The sequence below is a fragment of the Helianthus annuus genome, chromosome 4 (assembly GCF_002127325.2).
Source record: "Helianthus annuus cultivar XRQ/B chromosome 4, HanXRQr2.0-SUNRISE, whole genome shotgun sequence".
Classification (NCBI taxonomy): Eukaryota; Viridiplantae; Streptophyta; class Magnoliopsida; order Asterales; family Asteraceae; genus Helianthus; species Helianthus annuus.
Window position 1 is genome coordinate 160,243,924 of NC_035436.2, and position 21,685 is coordinate 160,265,608.

General features: G+C 40.8%; 2 protein-coding genes across 3 annotated transcripts; both read right to left on the minus strand.

Annotated features, from left to right (window-relative positions):
* Window positions 1-5,168: 5,168 nt before the first annotated feature.
* On the minus strand, window positions 5,169-8,166 carry LOC110935045. 2 transcript variants are annotated; one of them, XM_022177656.2, is made up of 4 exons: window positions 7,861-8,166; window positions 6,855-7,162; window positions 5,830-6,774; window positions 5,169-5,760 (listed from the first exon to the last, which is right to left on the minus strand). In XM_022177656.2, the coding sequence occupies exons 3-4, from the start codon at window positions 6,533-6,535 to the stop codon at window positions 5,447-5,449; spliced, it is 1,020 nt and encodes a 339-aa protein (XP_022033348.2). In that variant the 5' UTR covers window positions 6,536-6,774; window positions 6,855-7,162; window positions 7,861-8,166; the 3' UTR covers window positions 5,169-5,446. The 2 variants fall into 2 exon arrangements, with proteins under 2 accessions (XP_022033348.2, XP_035844465.1); XM_035988572.1 differs by having other exon boundaries at window positions 6,855-7,165.
* On the minus strand, window positions 6,643-7,160 carry LOC118479224 (L10-interacting MYB domain-containing protein-like). Its single transcript, XM_035989446.1, has 2 exons — window positions 6,855-7,160; window positions 6,643-6,774 (listed from the first exon to the last, which is right to left on the minus strand). Exons 1-2 carry the CDS (start codon window positions 7,158-7,160, stop codon window positions 6,643-6,645), a joined length of 438 nt encoding a protein of 145 aa, XP_035845339.1.
* Window positions 8,167-21,685: the final 13,519 nt, after the last annotated feature.

Sequence of the window (21,685 nt, forward strand, 5' to 3'; positions counted from 1 at the left end):
GGGATTAAAAGTAATTTGAATAGGAAACTCTATCGTATACTCATCAGTCGCAATCGAAATCGAAATATCAGAAATCGTCGCACCGAACACTCGAATCAGGCAGCTGAACGATCAGGCTACCAGCCGATCGGACTGCTGTCCGATCGAGCTGCCTGGCCGATCAGCCAGCCTTTACCTCTTTTGGCATCCTATAAATACCCCCTGTCATTGTCAAACTTTATACTTTTGGAAACCTCTGTCCGACCAGCACGCTCAGCTCACCTTTTTCTCAGAGTTCTCTCAATTCCGGTAAGATTTCGTCCTAAATCTTGTACTATCTTGATCTACACGCACTCCTACACCTTTCTATCTTTCAAATCTTCACTTCTAACCATGAAATCATCAAGATTCAAGTGTTCTAGGATGATGTCATCATGGGTTCTTGAAGAACTTCATGTTTTGGCCTCAATCCACCAAGAATAACTTGGATCTAACCGATTTCCACATAAACAAACAAAGATCTTTCACAGATCTAAACATATTCACGGTAAAAGAGATCGAAAGATGGTTTTCCAACTTTCTTTCAACTCTTTTACACTCAATACCTCCAAAACCGATAGAAACGGAGCTTGTGCCGACTTACTAACCATTTCGGTGGTTGTGTGACTCAAGGTCCGGAATCTATCCACGAGGTTCACCGATTTCGGGTTAAACGTTAAACACCGTCTCGAACCGTTCATCAACCGGATTTGGGTGATTCCTGTCTGAACAGGGGAACCATGTAAAGACGAGGTTTCTGTTGTTTGACTCGTTGTCAAAATACCTCGATAAAACGACAGACAATCAGAACAACCAAGTGTTAGACGAACAGGCCGACCAGGTCAGGGTGCTGACCGATCGGACTGTTGTCCGAACGGACAGCCAGCTGATCGGACAGTCAGCCGATCGACTGGCCAGCCGATCGGCTAGCACATGGTCCCACACTTAATGAACTTGTTTGATGTTGGGTATTGAATGAACGGCTAACCGATCGGACTACCGTCCGATTGGATTACTCTTCGGATCATGAGATACTTGACTTTAACACTTAATTGATTTTTCTCATGTTCGACGCACTAGGAGTGCCACCCGATCGAACAGCCGTTCGACCAAGTGACACCCTGCTGAGAACTTGTTTTTGATGAAGTACCTAGCCGATCGGGTTGCCGGTCGATCGAACGAGCGTCCGATCGACCGACCTGAAAGGCAAAGATACTTCAAGGTTTTCAAATGCTACAACGAAAACTTCAAAAGTCAACCATCATACACAAACACATCCTACTCAAAGGAAGAAACAATCCACTCGAACAGCCATCCGATCGGACTCCCGTCCGACCGGATAACTGTCCGAACGGACTGTCAACCGAACGGTCAGCCGTCCGATCGACCAGCTGTCCGATCCTTCAACACTTGTTTCCGTGTTACGCGTTGCTTATCGTTATACTATCGAACTATTCAGGCTAACCTTACTCTCAAGCGCTCCCTTCAATCTATCAACCGTTGTGAGTATACTCGATCCCTTTTTGCTTTACGCACTTTTGGGTGTTACATATGTTACATATACGAAATCACATCTATGAGCGTATTACTATCCTTCGCATGTCCATTAGGGACTATGTATGAGCGTATTACTATCCTTCGATATTCTCGCCTACGCTACACTATTACCGCACTTGAATTTTCACTAATAAAGAGGCAATTTAGTCAAGATTAGGTGTGAAAGCCGCAAACTCTCGACTAAATTGCTTAATCATTGTTGTTTTTATCAACTTATCAATGATCTCTTCATTATTTTTGACACACCAACTCTCTCCATTTCAAGTTTGAGGTGGAAAAATCTTTCAATCATTTGTGGAACAGTTTCACCTTTCATACAAGCAAGCAAATCAATTTCTTTTTCAATAACGAACGCTTGTTTAACGGGGAGAATTATACCAAACCAGGAGTGAAATCCATATTTTGATGAATAATCTCCTCTATTTTATTAAAATCAAGGGGAAGTTGTCAAGCCAGGGGTGAAACCCTAACCTTGACGGCTTGTCCATGGTTTTACCAAAACTCTCACCAAAGTCTCGACGGACTCCAACGACCTGAACTCACAGTAGAACCAGAGGGATGTGCGCCAGATGCCCAAGAATCGAGGCAGAGGCCCTATCCTGAAAGTCAAAATGTGTACGACGGGTCCTTGAGAATAGTTGAATCATTTTGGATAGTCAATGTCTAATAGCCGCAAACAATCTACCTCTCGATTTTTATATGTTTCGATTCTGAGCCCGCAACTGCTGACTCTGATGACTCGTTGATTTTATTTGTTTATACGTGTTTAACTGTTTGTGTGTTTAAAGCTTTAAGATCTACTCGATTTTGATCTCACTTCGATCGACCCACACAACCCGCGTTGCTTCTCTATCCCAAAACGTTAACAAATCGTTACTGCCATAAGGAAACGCCGTACGCTATGATGCTCGCTATACTATACGTTTAACCTATAATAACCACAATTGAACAATCGCAGACTTTGAGTAATAGGTTTCTGTATTCTGACTGCATCTGGTGACTAAATGCATATGTGCATCTGTGCTTCTGTGTATCTGTGCTCTACGTGCTTATGTGCTTACGTGCTTATGTGTTTACGTGTTTCTGTGATCGTGTGAATCTGTGATATGTGATTGGGTGACTGTGTTCCTGAGCTTTAGTAAGCAGTAGACGTGTGAGGTGAGATTCGATTATGATGTGTCTGAGACCTACGACGATGTTTGTTGCAGACAATGTCGTCATCTGGACACCGAACCCCACTTACTCGCCAAGAAAAGAGGGACAAACGTCTTACTGCTATCATCGCTGATGTGCTGAAAATGGGTTAAGTAAAACTAACTAAATTACCCTAATTCTAGACTCTCTAAGCTTTAAATTTATAAAACTAAGACTCTTTAAACCCTAAACGACACAACCGGCAAGTGTACCGATCGGTGTAGTATAGCCTAAGGAAGTCCGAGTATCGAACCCAAAAGACTCTACTGATTACGCTAATGACTCTATCTAGACTTAGACTGACACGACTTAACTAATTGTTTCTTTGGTTGGGGGGTTTTCTAAATATCCTAAAATTATAATTAAAAATTAACTAAGTTAACTAAACGAACTAGACACGAACTCACACGAAGGTTGAACTCAAGGATGATGAAGGAACTACCTAGACAGGAATCCTGATTTCTTTTAGTTATGATTATATTAGGAAGTTGTCTGCTATGGAATCGGGATCTTAAAATTCTCACCTCTCGGGAAATCTAAGGACTCCTAATCCTTCTCAAGAGCACGCTAAGATCCCCTAAAGGTTGTTAAATTACCGGTTATTAGACTCCTTTACAAGACATCTAATGGGTTTATAAAAGTATCCTAAAAGGCTCACTCCCTTACGAGACCTAAACCTAGGATAGGCTTGTTTTCTCAGCTAGACTTGCTAGACAGCAGCCAAAAGGTTAACTTCCTAAGAAGGACCCACCTTGCGGTTTAATCACTTAGACCTAGCAATAATCTCGCACCTTACAGCTATTGATGATTAGTAGAACACTTGATTTTATAAGATTACCAATTATTACTTCTAAGGCTACTTATGCAATTTTCACCCTAAATGATTAAAGATTTATTATGTGATATAGACACTCACCAAAACCTAAAACCCTAGCCCGACTCTATTATGTGATAAAGACCGTCACCAAGAATCGAACGAAGCAATAATCAATATTCAAATACTATCAAGCAAGCAAACACATCTAACCAATAGAACAAGCCGTTTACAATTTATAAACAATCCAAAGCATTCATAAATCCATAATATAATCAAAACATTTAGCAATCAATCATCGATGTCTAGGTAGTAAAAGAAAATTAGCCAAGAACCATAGTCACTAAAAAGATATAAGTCTCAAATAAATAACAAATAATGTTCATTGGTTCGAATAACATAAAGTAAATTAAAACCAAAACACTAACTCGTTATGAACCCGAACTTAAATCTTTGATCGCGGCTTTAAATCTTGAACCAATCTTTTTTCTTTCCTCTTAAAATATTCGTGCCCTTATGCTTCTGCTCGTGCGTCAGACTTCGCGTCCAGCTCCTTTCTGTCGTATATGTCTCTTTTCGCCTCTGTATATGCGTTCCCCCTAAAAAATAATAGGAATCCCCCTCCAAATTAATGTCTGCGTCCTATATATCCTATTCTAAGTAGGTTTTTTTTTTCTTTTAATATATTGTCTTCTTTTTCCTTAGGATTTTTCCTTTTTGCTTTTTTAATAATCCACCACTTGTTATCAAAGCCCAAACAAACAGTACCCCTCGAAAGTAAATTGCATATGTCGGCCCAATGTGCAGACATTGATTTTGGCAGCCCATTTGATGCTTTCAACCAAATTAATGTTATATAGATAAGTGGGCTCGACCAATCAAGAAAAATAGTGGCGATTTTAGTTCAGTCATTGGGCCCTACTCTACTCAACTGGCAGGTTATTTCCATATTACTCTTTTTTGCTCCATTCGCACCAGGACCTAGCCAAACACAAAACAATGTAGTATAATACTAAAACTAAATAAAAACAAGAGTTAAATGCTTGGTTAGTCCCTGTGGTTTGCAAAAATTTCATACTTGGTCCTAGTGGTTTACTAATTACACGTGTGGTCCCAAAAGTTGTCAAAAATGAACTCGGTTGGTCCCTTGACCTAACCTTTGTTAAATTTCTCAGTTAAGTATGTGTGAAATGACTATATTACCCTTGAACAACTGAAAGAAATAAAAATATATATATATAAAGAACCTGCAACTACCTCCGTCTTCTTCAACCTCTCTCTAAAAAAACTCTAACACCACCACCTCCTCCACCTTCACAACCCACCACAACCAAGCATTTAACTCTAAGATAAATCACAACAGTGCTTCTCTAGTAACTTTGAATAGAAACGTATTATGGACTGGGTCAGCCTTTTAACACCTGTGATAATAAAAAGACTTAGGTGCTGTTTGTTTTTTCTGAGGTAAAACGTCTGCAGTCTGCGGACCACATCTGCAAACATCTGTAGCAGAAGTGCTGGACCAAATGTCTGCAGTCTGCAAGAAGAAGACTGTTTGTTTTTTTACTTCTGCAAACTGCTGAAATAAACTGAAATATAAATAAACTGATTTATTAAACTTAAAAGAGTTTTTCAACATTCAAACTTAAATAATAGTTATACAATACTTAAATAATATTCATAAAAAAGACAATAACATTTTTTTTAAAGCATTGTATCCGTGCTTTGCATTAACTGCTCAGCAATCTCATCTCGTAACTGATTCATATATTCTCGATCCGATGCGGTACCATGTGCTTCAACCTCGTCTTCACCAGCATTAACGTGCACTTGCGTATTATGCACCGAAACATTGGGTTGATTCTATTCTGTAAACAATTCATCGCTCAAACCCTCTTTCCTTATAAAATTATGTAGCGCGAAACATGCAATAGTAATGTTCCTTTGTGTAACCAATGGAAATGGTGCCATCCTCTTCAAAATACGGAATCTTGCTTTCAAGACACCAAAGGCACGCTCAATTACGTTCCGAAGTCTTGCATGAGCATGGTTAAATTTCTCTTTATTAGTCAATGCACGTCTTCGGCGAAAATCTCCTAGCCAATACCTCACATTACGATATGGAGCCATAAATCCTCGTATGTGTGCATACGCGGCATCACAAAGATAATACTTGTCTGTAAAGATATACAATTATTTTAGAAAAGTAAACCAAGTGATAAATATCTAAAAGAACATAAACATACCTTGTGGTGGAAACGGGAATGGTGCATCTGGATCTGATAATGCCTCTGATAATATTCTTGCATCATGTGCTACACCTTCCCAGCCGGCCACGACGAACGTAAAAATCATGTTGAAGTCACAAATTGCTAATACGTTTTGATAACAATCTCCTTTTCCTCTTCCTCTATATAAATCTTGTTTACTAGTAGGGACAACAGCATGTATTAAAGTTCCATCTAGTGCACCAACCGCTCCTTTAAAAACCCGTCGTAGTCTCTTGTTATGTCCCGGTACGTTTGGATTAGGATTGAAAGAAGTTGGTACTATCATTTCTTTGGCAAAGAGCATCATTTTATCCAACACTTCATAAAAATATTTATGAATTGTTTGCTTTGAGTGTTGAAATCTACGCTTGATAACTACATATCGTTGATTATGACCGATTATCATCAAAAACATAGCCATCTTCTCCTCAACCGATACATGTTTACTATCCTCTAACGAATAATTTACTCTAAAATGTGCACATAGTCGGACAAATGACTCACGAGACATACGTAGAAGATCAATGCATTGTTTGGGATTTCCTGTCAATAACTCTAACGTGTATTTATGTCCCGTCATACGCGAATCATTATCTCGCATTCGTTTTAAACCTCTCTTCCAAAAAAACCGGACATACAAGTACATAAGAATAACGAGAAGTAATTTCTTATTATAATCCATTATGAACCTGTTTTAACAATTATAAACAACTAAAAGCATAAGCATAAACCAAAGGATACAATCATAAACCAAAAGCATACAATGTCAAACATAAAAGCATACAATGTCTAAAACATAAACGAAAAGCATACAATGTCAATGATGCAATTTCCAGTGGCAGTATTTCCATCAAACAATTCTGCACAAAGTTCTGGAAAAGGCAATGGAACTGTCTTCAATGATGCAGCCTTCGGATGCCCCTAAACCCAAAGTAAAAAAAAAATATTGTTATAAACTTTTTTTTTAGAATTATGTTTAAAATTTATATAAATGAACATACCTTCTTAAATTCTTCCCATTCCTCGTTCGTTAAGCTAAAAGTATTTGTTTGAGGGTTGTATATGTTGCCGGTTTTGTTTTTCAAATACACCCAACCTACGTATTTGGCTTTTAGATTATCATATGCATTCTTCATTTGTTTTTGTGTTAAATCCAAGCCAAACTTTTCCTTAAGAACTTTTCCTAATATATTCCACGAGTCTTTATGCAAACTCAAGCCTTTTCTACCCACCGTGTGTATCTCTTCAATGCAAGTCTCTAATAAGCATTTTAGATGGTCGTTTGACCATTGTTGTTTCTCTCCCATTTCTACTAATCATGTAAATCCAAAACATAAGCGAAGCGAAGCGAAAGCGAAAATTATATTCAAACAAACAAAAATCCTTAATTAAACGATTCATCAATAAGCATAAGCGAAGCGAAATATTCCAAAACACCCAACATCTATATTCCAAAACATAAGCGAAGCGAAGCGAAAGCGAAAATTATATTCAAACAAACAAAATCCTTAATCAAACAATTCATCAATAAGCATCTATGTACCAAAACATCTATAAGCATAACCAAAATTCATCAATAAGCACCTATGTACCAAAACATTTATACATATGACTGAAATCAAGTGGGTTTAATAGCATCCAATTCAGCCAACAAAAATAACAGATGCAAGTTACCCATTTCTTATAATAATTTCAGCCAACAACTTAAAAAAGCATAACTCAATTCATAACAACAGATCGAAAAAAAAATCAATGAAAGTTGGAGGATGAGTGGAGATAAAGGGGGCTCCATGACCAACAAAAATAACAGTTGCAAATTACAAATTTCTTATAAATAATTGATAAAATCAATGACCAAAAAAAAAAATAACAACAGATCGAAAAAATCCATTGAAAGTTGGAGGATGAGTGGAGATAAAGGGGGCTCCATGACCAACAAAAATAACAGTTGCAAATTACAAATTTCTTATAAATAATTTCAGCCAATAATTCGTAAGAACAATTTACCTTAGATGTTGGAGGATGAGTGGAGATACAAGGGGGCTCGGCGGTGGTGCTCGGCGGTGGTGCTCGGGTTTTGAGGTCGGCTGAAAGAATGGAGAAGCAGGGGAGGAGGTCGGCTGAAAGAATGGAGAAGAAGGGGAGGAGCATGGCGGTGGTGCTCAGGCGGCGTCGCAGAGGCTGAAGGTGGAGGTGGAGGAGTAGGGGAGGAGGTCGGCTGAAAGAATGGAGAAGAGAACTAGGGTTTTGAAAGTTTTGGGAAGAGGTTGAAGAGGTATGTGAAGATGTAAAACAAGATCTGGCCGAGGAAGAGGTGCTGAAGAGGTTTTTTAATGAATTGTCTTCTGAAAAACAAACAAGCTTCAGACCCCTATGTCTGCGCGTGGTCTGCTTGGTGAAGACAAAAGAGGTCCTGAAGCTCTTTTAACAAAAAACAAACAACACCTTATAAGCTGAGTTATATCCTCTGTAGTCATAATCTCTTTTAACCAAACACCCAATATTGTCTATTACTCTGTTTGGTTTTTCATTCAATTTAAAGAATATCTTAAATGTGATAATTATCAATTTCTATTTATTGTAAAAAGTAACAAACTAATAATTTGTGAATGTGTATATAATATCATCAATCATAATAATTAATCATAACAAGCAACAAACAGACAATTCAAATGAAAAACCGAGAAAAACCCTAAACATATGTGTTTGCGTGACCAGATCCTACGAATAATTCCAAATTCGATCTGCTCAGATTTGAAACTTCCTTTTGCAAATAATCAATCGAACACTGTCGGTAACTGCTGCAATTGCAGCGCCACGTGGTGGTGGAGGTGAAATCAGAATCGTTGTCAAGGGTTTGAGAAGCAGAATCCCCGTCTAGGGTTCGAGAATGTAGGGGAAAGTAGAATTTGAATTGATAAGAGATTTCATAATACTCAGAATACTTGTTTAGGGTTTTTCCCGATGTGCACCATTAGCTGGGAGGTAGAGAGAGAAGACTGAACTGAAAAAGAGGAGGAAGAATAATATGGTGGTGGTGGAGGTTGTGGTCGGTTGTGAAGGTGGAGGAGGTTGTGGTAGTTTTTTAGAGAGAGAGAGCCGGTTGAATAAGATGGAGGTAGTTGCAGGTTCTTTATATAATTTTTTATTTCTTTTAATTGTTCAAGGTTAATATAGTTATTTCACACATAGTTAACTGAAAAATTTAACAAAGGTTAGGTCAGGGGACCAACCGAGTTTATTTTTGACAACTTTTAGGACCACGCGTGTAATTAGTAAACCACTAGGACCAAGTATGAAATTTCTGCAAACCACAGGGACCAACCAAACATTTAACTCTAAAAACAATTAAAATCTATACAAAAATTATACAATCTACACGGGACAAATATGTGTATTTTACCCTACATCAATCGCCAAACAGGTAGGAAAAGTTGTGAGTGAGGTCTATGAGAACGTCAGCAAGTCATCTGAGGAGTCGAGAACTGAAGCTCCCAAAGATGCTGCCAAGACTGTTTTCAGCTTCAAACAGTTCAAGGCATGCGGACCAAAGGAATTTACCGGAGAAGATGGCCCAACAACTATGTTTCAATGGTTCGATTTCGTCGAAGTCACTCTGCGCCAAAGCGCTGTCCAGAAAATATCCGTACCATAAACGCAACTGGCGTCTTCCAGTCCCGAGCTCTAGACTGGTGGACGGCCGAACGAAACAAATGCGGGAATGATGTAGCTTATGAGCTGACTTGGAAGAGCTGAAAGCCATTATGATGGACGAGTTCTGCCCTCCCCATGAACGCCAAAAGCTGGAGGACGAGCTTTGGAACATTAAGCAGAAGGATGGAGACAACGCTGCCCTGACTGCTCGCTTTAAGCAGCTCAGCATTATCTGTCCCGATCAAGTCAAGACGCCAGACATGGCAATCAAGAAGTACATTCGAGCTCTACCCGACTGTGTTGCCGATTTTATTCACGCCGCGAAGACCTCATCGATTGAAGAGACTTACTTGCTTGCCGCCGAAATCAACGACAAACGAGTAAAAGCTGGTTTCTCGGATAAGCCCTCCAAGTCTCTGCACCAAGCTACCGCCGCACCAACCGCTGACTCCACTGCCACCGCATCTCAGTCATCAAAGTCCTCACGCCGAAGGAAGAAGAACAACAGCAGCTCCAGCAACAAGAACTGCGCAGTCACTGCCACTGCTGCTCCTCTCCAGGCCGTACCGGCTCAGCAGCAGCCCCATCACCGTCCGGCTCCAACTACTTATGCGCCACCAGCAAAGCGCGCATACATAGGTCCCCACCCGGTTTGCCCAACATGCTCTTATCACCATCCGGTGGGTCTTGCCTGTCGTTTCTACGCTCACTGCAACATGTACGACCACTTTACAGCTAACTGCCGTACTGGTCCTCGCAACACCCCAGCTCAAGCCACTGCTCATCAAGCTCTGCTCCCGGCTCCGCAAGGCCATCAAGCAACTCAGGCACCCGCGGTCAATGCCCGAGTTTGCTTCGCATGTGGTGACCCCAACTACTTTGTGAACATGTGACCCAATAGGGTCGTGAAGCAGGAGCCCCAGCAACACCACCAGCAGCAGCCGCAGCAGCAACAACAAGCAGCGCACGCCAGAACCTTCAACACCAATGCTCGTCAAGCCCAGGCTGACAACAACGTGGTCAATGGTACGTTCCTTGTGAATGGTATTTATGCATCTTGTTTGTTTGATACTGGAGCCGATAATTGCTTTGTGTCGTTCGAATGTGAAAAGCTCCTTAGTCGTACGCGCTCTTATCTGCCTTCGTCATTCGATGTTGAAGTCGCTACTGGAAGAACTGTCGCTGTTAATTCTGTTCTTCGTGATTGTACCCTCGAGCTCAACAATCACATCTTCCCAATCGACCTCATTCCGATGCAACTCGGAAGTTTTGACGTCATAGTAGGCATGGACTTTCTTCGTGAGAACCATGCCGAAGTTGTGTGCTTCGACAAGATGATTTGATTCTCGCTCGCGAATGGTGATTTATTATGTGTCTATGGTGAAACTGCTTCGAAAGGTCTCAAACTTATGTCCTGTGTCCAAGCTAGCAAGTATCTCCGCAAGGAATACAGAGCCTTCTTGGCCAACATTGTAGTAGCGGAGAGGGAAAAGAAAAGGAAGGCAGAAGTCAAAGACGTTCCAGTGGTCCGTGAATTTCCTCAGGTGTTCCCTGATGATCTTCCTGGACTACCGCCAAGTCGTGATATCGACTTCCGTATCGACCTCATTCCTGGAGCCAACCATGTTGCCAAAGCTCCTTACCGACTCGCGCCGTCCGAAATGCGTGAACTCTCGAACCAACTCCAGGAACTTCTTGAAAAAGGCTTTATTCGCCCGAGCACCTCTCCTTGGGGCGCACCAGTCCTCTTCGATAAAAAGAAGGATGAGTCATTCAGGATGTGCATCGACTACCAGGAATTGAATAAGCTAACCATCAAGAATCGCTATCCCCTACCTCGCATCGACGACTTGTTTGACCAGCTGCAAGGTGCTACGTGTTTCTCGAAGATCGATCTCCGTTCAGGCTATCACCAGCTACGTATTCAAGAGGAGGATATACCCAAAACCGCTTTTTGCACTCGCTACGGCCACTACGAGTTCGTTGTTATGCCTTTTGGCTTAACCAACGCACCCGCGGTCTTCATGGATATGATGAATCGCGTGTGTAAACCGTATCTTGACCGTTTCGTCATCATGTTCATCGACGATGTCTTGATCTATTCCAAATCGAAAGCCGAACACGCGCAACATCTACGTTTGGTTCTCGAACTACTCCAGGGGAATCAACTCTATGCCAAGTTCTCAAAGTGTGAATTCTGGTTGGAGAAGGTTCAGTTTCTGGGTCACATAGTTAATAGTCAGGGTATCCATGTCGATCCTGCGAATATTGAAGCAGTTAAGAGTTGGATTACGCCAAAGAACCCATCTGAAGTCCGTTCTTTCCTCGGACTGGCGGGCTATTATCGACGATTTATCGAAGGATTCTCAAAGATTGTTGTGCCGCTTACCACTCTTACGCATAGAGACAAGCCTTTTGTTTGGGGAACCGAACAAGAGTCTGCTTTCCAAACCCTCAAGCATAAGCTTTGCAATACTCCTGTTCTCACATTGCCCGATGGAAACGATGATTTCATTGTTTATTGTGATGCTTCCAACCTTGGTCTCGGTTGTGTTCTCATGCAGCGAGACAAGGTTATAGCTTACGCTTCTCGACAGCTCAAAATCCACGAGAAGAACTATACAACCCATGATGTCGAGCTAGGCGCAATTGTTTTTGCGGTAAAGATTTGGCGACACTACCTGTACGGTACCAAGTGTACGATCTTCACCGATCATAGGAGCCTGCAACATATCTTTGATCAGAAAGAACTTAATATGCGTCAACGCCGATGGGTAGAACTTCTTAACGATTACGACTGTGAGATTCGTTATCACCCAGTCAAAGCAAATGTCATTGCCGACGCGCTTAGCAGACGGAGTTATTTGCTTAGCATTCGTAATAGCCAAGCCCAATACGATCTCGAAGCCCTCATCCGCGAAGCCTAGCATGCCTGTTTCAATGAACGCACCTTGAAGAGGGAGAGAATCTATCACGATGGAGCTCAGCTTGTAAGCAAATTGAATGGGATCTTCTATTTTCTGGACCGAATTTGGATCCCTAAGCGGACTGAATTGCAAAAGATTTTGATGGACGAAGCCCACAAATCCCAGTATTCTATTCACCCCGGTGCCGATAAAATGTACCAGGATCTTCGTTACAAGTACTGGTGGCCGCGAATGAAAAGGGATATCGCTCTCTACGTTGGGAAGTGCCTGACTTGTGCAAGGGTCAAGGCTGAACATCAAAGGCCCTCAGGCTTACTCGAGCAACCCCCAATCCCTATATGGAAATGGGAGAGTATAGCTATGGATTTCATAACAAAACTTCCGCACACGTCATCAGGTCACGACAGCATCTGGGTTGTTGTTGATCGTTTAACCAAATCAGCCCACTTTCTGCCAATACGAGAAGACTACAAGGTAGAACGATTAGCCCGAATATACACCGACGAGATCATTTGTAATCATGGGATGCCTCGTGACATCATCTCTGACCGTGATGCTCGGTTTACCTCACGATTGTGGGAAACGTTTCAAGCTGCTCTTGGTACTACGCTTAATCTGAGTACCGCATTCCATCCTCAGACCGACGGCCAGACTGAGAGAACGATTCGTACTCTTGAAGACATGCTCCGTTCGTGTGTCATAGACTTCGGTGGTATTTGGGACAAATACCTGCCGTTAGTCAAATTCTCGTATAACAACAGTTATCATACCAGCATCCAAATGGCACCATTCGAGGCCTTATATGGAAGAAGATGTCGATCGCCTATTGTGTGGCACGAGATCGGTCACTCGCAATTAACCAGTCCTGAGCTATTGCAAGAAACAACTGACAAAGTCCTCCAAATTCGAGACAACTTGTTGAAAGCACGGTGTAAGATCGTTGTCGGACCCGAAATGAGTCGATCAGAGGCGTTCTACTCAGAATGAAAGGCGGAAACAGACATAATGAGTTGAATTCAGCAAGATATTCACTTTAATTGTTGTTTATATTGAACTGGAACAGTTTTACAGCAAGACGACACTTCGACAGAGCTTCGCCGTCGAAAAACACCAAGCTAATTTCGTACCAATTGACACGAGATCACAACTATATATTCCGCACGAAACACTCTCAAATGAAATTACACAGAAGCGGAATTACAGACTCATGCGATATTAGCTGATTCCGTGCGGAATTACCAGATGGTAGTTCTGTGCGGAATTACAATATCATGCGAAATTAGAAGCTTTATGCGGAATTAGCTTCATGTCTTGATTTTTTGAAATCCGTGCCCTGAACAATGCAAGACTTGATACAAGACGAAGTCGACATACGTATGAACCAACAGACTCCCCCTCGGATGTTGACGAGTCTACTGTGTCGAGTCTTCGCATCTTCAGTCTTTATCAGTCCTCTCGAACTCTTTGAAGTATCTGACACTGTAAAGCTTTTACTATCTTTTCTTTACCCTTCCTCTTTAGCATCAACAGACTCCCCCTCTCAACATGCTTGATCACAATATAACTTTCACAGAATTAGAATCGTGATCTGGCTCTCAACTTTCTAATTCTCTTGATCAAGTCTCTTGATTCCTTAAGTTCATCAGCATCCTTAGCTTCAAGATCGTAACCTGGCTCTCTCTAAACAGAAACCTCAGGTATCAGAACCTGGCTTTTCTCAAATCTTATACATGCACATTCTCTACCACAAAAATAAGTTTTATAATATAAAGATTTAATAATCTTAGACACCATTTGCAAATCTCTTCCAACAATCATTATCTTAATTGTGAGGTAGAAACATTTTGAATCTTCTGATGACCACATGTAGGAAAGAATTTAAACATTTTTAGATTCAGCAAACTCCCCCTCAAATTGATCATTATGTTCAGCACTTGGAATTTTGAAAATCAGCTTTTCAACACCAGTTGTCGAAAATCTTTTTGGATTTTTCAAAAGTTTATGCTAAAACACACTCAAAATCTTTTTGGAATTTTTGATTTTAAAGACAACAGTAAAGAAATATTTACGGACACTATTTTTGTGAGTTTGTGTAAGAGGATCATATCAGTTTATGAGACAAATCACCAACACCGTTAAGCTTCATTTCATTTTAAGTTCTAAACAATTCACCTAGATTGTCAGTATATTGATCTACTTAAATTTTCACACAAAGTTCAATTTTTTTGAGATACGAGATTAATGTTTTAAGAACTTAAACTTATACGCTTGTCCTACCACTTGAATATACTCCTGTATCCAGATCCCAATATTCAGTCTTACAGGTGAGTATACCTAGATGATATCTGTAAAAGGGTTAAATGCGAAACCGTGAGAGCTCAGGTCAGAACTTCCGTTCAGCAGAGAGATGACGGCTCGACTTTTGGTGTGTTCCCTTTAGAGAATCTTTTCTTCAACAGCACATGATTAGCATTTTTCAATGTTTCATCATTTTTTTGTACTGAGGGTAATGCTATATTTCAAGCAAATGCAAAGTATTATACGGGGACTAGGCCATTGCTTCCGCAAAATCAGAAGTCCCAGGATAATACCCCAGATATCACTGAGTATAAAGACCTAGTATCTCATAAAGAGGGACATTTCAAACAAGATTTCGGGGGTTACCCATATATCCAAGAAATGTTCCCCACGAGATAAGCAAGTTTGAAATTTAAGTTTATATCTCGAAAATAATCTACTAAATGTATAAAAACCTACTGGCACATCCACAGTGAGATTGTTTATCACATTTTTACTTTCCAATTCTTTAGCGTGTTGTGATAGTCCACTGATGTACTATCATTTCCTCTTTAATACACCAAAACTCTTTTTCAAATTTTTCTAATGTTTTTGGTTTTCTGAAATATTTACTCCCCCTAAAATGCAAAAACATTTAAAAAATTTAAAAACTAAAACTGTACAAGTAAATCGACAACTGTTGTTAATCGCTTCAATTCGCCATCCACTTTGCATAAACAATCAGAACTCCCCCTCACAATAAACTATTTTCCCATTAAGATTTCAAAACACGTAAGTTTGTTTTAATCCAAATGGTTTTTTTTTCGGAAAATAAGTTTTGTTGATTTTATCAATTGTAGAATAGGGGTTCATCATCTTGTTTTTCAACCACATATATGAAGATTACATCAAGTCCAAATTAATGACCTTGATTAATCATTTTGTAAGATCAAACCTCTTTACCAATTGTAGGACAAACTTTTCGTGAATTTCTCAAGAAATTTGCCGAATCCTGTTCCACACTTACCAACCTAGGAGCTCCGGTGTCACACCCCGATTTCCACGTGTCTCACCGGTGGGCCCGGTGGGGGATTACCGTGACGATGTTGGCAACAATATAGTCAAACCACACAATTATATAATGCACAGCGGAAGCTTAAGATAAATATATAAACTTCAACCTCTGGTTGTAATATCAAATGTATTACAGAAGTTGAATATATCCACAGCGGATCAAAAAGTAATAAATATTGTTCATTCAGATGCAGCATCGAGTTTGCGAGACTATGTACGATGCTTAGGACGCCTAAACCAGCCCATTTCGTATAGTACCTGCACTTAATCTTTTTGGGGAAAATACGTCAGTTTACACCGGTAAATACATTCAACTGACACATTTGAAAATGTTTATTAAAAATTGATTTGAATGCACAAGGCACAAACTCTTTTATAACTTGGGAAAATTATAATAAAATCTTGTGAACGTTTTACATGTTCTTTTATGCGTTCAGTAGCCCGGGTCGTGCCGGGTTAAAGATTTATAGACACACCACATTGCGTAAAACCGTAGTATAAAAACCAACGGCTACGTCTTTTAATTTAATGTCGACACTATATACCGGGTGTACGCCTACACCGGGATGTCGATGGTCGTGGCCATTTCGTAAAATGATGCCAAGGATATCCGGGACAACGGTCATTAAACCCCCCAAAGGCTTTTAAGAAACAAAACTGTTTAAATGAGCCGATCATATTATTTAATTAACCACCTAAGCGATGGAAGAATATAATGCTCAATCAAGCGGTATTAATATACCGTAACCCAAGCCCATATAGGGGAAATAAGTTAAAGTATTTACCTTTGCAAGTATATTTCCTTAATTTGGATTAAATCACCGATAGCTTTTACTGGGGCTCCTAATCTGGAACGAAGGTTTTAATTAACCTCTTAGAATCCTAACGAGTTGTTATAATGGCCGTAGCCTAGACCGGTTGGTTCCGATATATATATAGATATGGTTTAATCGCGCGAAAAGGCGAAAACCGAGAATGGAGTGTGATTCTGACCCAACAAGTTCAGAGACTTGTTTTATACGGGTTTATGGTTCACGCTCTGGATTTTGGGGTTCAAATAATATAATTTGACCCGTATCGGCTAATTTATGAAAACTAGTTTCATAAGCCGAACCGTGCGCGCAATAGGCGAAACGGTTAACCATGAGAGTCGTATGCTTATTTCCTAAGTCAATATGCCTTAAAGTGGTTGTGGTATCAGTAGGATACCTTCCGTGACGCCCGTAACGAGTTTAAGTTAATATTATGCCCCGTAGGGGTTTTTCGGTCATTTTAAAGACTTTAAAAGGGCTTTTCGAGTTCTACAGGAAATCTGAGTTTCCCGAACAGCTTATAAAGCTTAAAATACTTTATTTATTATTTAAAACCAGTAGCAACTGGAATCGGGTCAAAAGACCTTGTAGAACTCATGTTTTGGCCGAAAAGGGCATATTCCGTATTAACCGAACCGTAGCCATAACCGCAGGTTATGAGCAAGGTAAAAATTATTAAAAATCTTTAAAATTCCCAAAATATTAATTTATAACAGTGGGTAAAAGATTTGGTGACGAAATCTTGGTTTAGATAGGCGTTATGCTAATTGCGCCGTTTATTACAAAAGTTTATTTTAATTTGCGCTAATTAGCATATCTCCCATTCTAGACCTCGGATTGACGTGAAACTTTACGGACATGCTTATAATTTAATAAGCAAGGTTCTGGTCCGTTCACGTGTCTGGAATACTCGTTTTATTTTCAAAAGGCCGTTACGGTCAACTTTTAGGCGAATGACGGAAATGCGCAAAAGACTAGGATAACTCATGAACCGATCACAGAGGTTTATACCAACATGTGACCTGGTCCTAAGAGAGTCCTAAGGCATATCTATACCTCACTAAAATGGGTCAGAACTGAAGTCAAAGCAAAAGTCAAACTTTTGCGACATTCGGCTCCGAACCGGTTCAATATAGCAAATGATCGATTCAAACGAGCGCAAACAAGTTTATATACTTAATGTCATATTTTACGAGTGTCAAAACAGGTTTCATAGCATATACATTACAGATTATGCATAAATTGCTAAAATAGCTTTCTGTTGACTTTTTATCCGCACGTTTGACTCGATATTTGACATAGTTAGAGTGGTGATCAGGGGGAACCTTTTTAGAGGTTTATTACCCACATAAATACCAACTCACAACCACTTTTGATTCGTCGTAAGACTGATCCATTACTGAGTTATTTTAAAGTCAAACCGTATTTACGACGGTTTGGTTTTTAGCCATTTACTAATGAAATGTGAAACCACAAAGGGTTAGATCACTTATAGAAGTTGAGTCTTGCTTATAGAGCAGAGATGGAGGCTTGGGAGCTTTTTAGAATGATCAGTAATTGTGTTTTGAGTTGTGTGAATGTTGTAACCACAATATGGCCTTTTATAGTGAAAAAATGAACCCCAAGATCATTCCACATTGGCCTATACTGATCATGGATCATGGGCAGGTGTCCCTAAGGGATATGGGTCGAGTAGGGGGCGCCCATGCTCCATTAATTATGTGTATGATCGTTCACAAGCTCCAAAAGGCAAGAAACTACAACTTTCTGCATCTGGGCACTTTACGCGACCCGCATGGAAGTTCCATGCTTGTTTAATGCGGGTCACCTGATATTCAAATATCAGGCGCGTAATTTAGGAGGCTCGCGGCCCGCCTCAACTTATCCCATAACACAACGCGGGTCGCGAGAGGTCAGATTTCCAGAAATTTTAAATCTTTTGTAATGATTATCAGAATCCGGTAATTAATAACGAAATCTTTCGTAATGATTTACCTGACCTTTCGGGTTTGAAGGGGTAACTTTGCGGTTTGGCCCTCGGTTATTTACCGATAGGGGCCTCGTGTTATTTACCCGCATTATAAAGTCCCCGGTTAGTTTATTAATTATTTGGAAAGCCTTAACTTTCACTGTTGACGCTTTTAACCCTTCTTATACGAATTCGAGTATAACTTTCTCGTTTTAAGACGGAACTTCGCGGAATTTATACAGTATATTCTAGTGAGTGTATAATACTGTTACGAAGCCTTGGGAACGTTAAAGGGTCACTCAGAGGTATAATTAAACATGCTGACACAGTTAACCCCTGTAGCTCGTAATCTCTCACTTTCTTCCGCGTTTCGCTTCCGTACGATTTATGATTTATTCGTTTGAAGGTACAAGCGTTATTTAGGGTTACTATACAGTATATTTACCCTTGTTGACATTTATAACCCTCGAATTTATATACTTTCAAGGTTTGTCAAAATTAGTCCTTTATTTAATATAGATGCCACGTGTAATCAAATGACACGTGTTAACACATTATTGGACACAAAAATTCGAGGTGTTACATCCTCACCCCCTTAAAATAAATCTCGACCCGAGATTTACTCAAATAAATAGGGGTACTTTCCTTTCATTGTAGCTTCGACTTCCCACGTATATTCAGGACCTCTACGAGCATCCCATTTGACCTTTACAATCGGTACGTGCTTTCTGCGAAGCTTCTTTACCTGTCGATCCTCAATCGACAAAGGTTTTTCTATGAACTTTAAGCTCTCATCTATATGCACATCTGTATGCGGGATCACTAATGATTCATCGGCGAAGCACTTCTTGAGATTGCAGATGTGGAACACATTGTGAATTCCATCGAGCTCTTCAGGCAAGTTCAACTTATAGGCGACTGACCCGACTCGTTCAATGACCTCAAAAGGTCCTATGTATCTCGGACTCAGTTTACCTTTCTTGCCGAAACGCATCACCCCCTTCCAGGGTGACACCTTAAGCAACACTTTTTCACCTACTTCGAAGTGAAGATCCTTACGTTTTGGATCAGCGTAGCTTTTCTGCCTATCGCGGGCAGCCTTGAGACGTTCCCGGATCTGGACAATCTTGTCCGTTGTCTGGAAAACAATCTCTGGTCCTGATAATTGGACCTCTCCTACTTCCGCCCAACAAACAGGCGATCTACATTTCCTACCATATAATGCCTCAAAAGGCGCAGCCTTTATGCTGGTGTGGTAGCTATTATTGTAGGAGAATTCGATCAGCGGTAGATTCTTATCCCAGTTACCACCTAAATCGATCGCACATGCACGAAGCATGTCTTCTAGCGTTTGGATTGTACGCTCACTTTGACCGTCCGTCTGTGGATGGTAAGCCGTACTAAAGTTTAGACGCGTGCCCAAAGATTGCTGGAAACTCTTCCAGAAGTGAGATGTGTATCTAGTATCCCTGTCGGAGATAATAGACACAGGTATGCCGTGTAAGGCTACAATCTTATCAACATAAAGTTGGGCTAACATATCGGAGCTATACGTCTCCTTGATGGGTAGAAAATGAGCTGATTTGGTCAGCCTATCGACTATGACCCATATTGTATCGTTTCCTTTCCTGGTTTTGGGTAACTTGGTTATGAAGTCCATAGTTACGCATTCCCACTTCCACTCGGGAAGTTCAGGCTGTTGTAGCAAGCCAGACGGCTTTTGGTGCTCGGCTTTGACTTGAGCACAAGTCAAGCACTTTGCTACGTGGGCGGCCACAGACTTTTTCAAGCCCATCCACCAATAGTTTGCCTTTAAATCTTGATACATCTTGTCAGCACCAGGATGGACTGAGTATTTGGAACTATGGGCTTCCTGGAGAACAACATCTCGTAGTCCTCCATAAATCGGAACCCATATACGTCCGTTCAGTCTAAGGATTCCATCCTTGCTAAGAGTCAACTGCTCCTCAGTTACTCCTAACTTTTCATTAGGATAATTAGCTTCCAACACAGCCTCTCGCTGTGCAGCTAATATCCTTTCAATCAAATTGTTCTTGACCTCAATGCTCTTGGCATTGATTCGAATGGGTTTTACCCTTTCTTTTCTGCTCAAGGCATCAGCGACTACATTCGCCTTGCCGGGATGGTACCTGATCTCGCAGTCATAATCATTCAGGGTCTCCATCCAACGGCGCTGTCTCATGTTCAACTCTTTCTGGTTGAACAGGTGCTGGAGGCTTTTGTGATCAGAATAAATCACAAATTTAATACCGCAAAGGTAATGCCTCCACAACTTCAGTGCAAATACAACGGCACCCAACTCCAAGTCGTGGGTGGTGTAATTCTTTTCGTGCACCTTTAATTGCCTTGAAGCATAGGCAATCACCTTGCCCTTCTGCATAAGCACACACCCCATGCCCGTGTGTGATGCATTGCAGTAAACTACGAATTCATCAGTCCCTTCCGGCAATGTCAACACAGGTGCGTTGCTTAGCTTTTGCTTCAGTATTTCGAAGGACTCTTGCTGCTTTGGGCCCCAAATAAACTTTTCTTTCTTCTTGGTTAGGGAAGTCAAGGGCGCAACAATCCTCGAAAAATTTTCAATAAATCTCCGGTAGTATCCTGCTAACCCCAGGAAGCTACGAATTTCGGTAGGCGTCTTTGGCTCTTGCCAGTTCATGACTGCCTCTACCTTAGCGGGATCTACTTGGATACCACGCTCACTCACAACGTGCCCTAAAAACTGAACCTCTCGTAGCCAGAATTCACACTTCGAGAATTTGGCGTAGAGTTTCTCACGCTGTAGTAATTCGAGAATGCAACGGAGGTGCTTCTCGTGGTCTGCTTGGTTCTTGGAATATATAAGGATATCGTCGATGAAGACTATGACAAATTTGTCCAAATACGGCTTGCAGACGCGATTCATGAGATCCATGAACGCAGCCGGTGCATTTGTGAGCCCAAAAGGCATCACTAGGAACTCGTAATGACCATAGCGAGTCCTAAATGCTGTCTTATGTACATCCTCATCTCTGACCCTTAGCTGATGATAACCCGACCTTAAGTCGATCTTTGAGAAGTAGCTCGCTCCTTGCAGCTGATCGAACAGATCATCGATC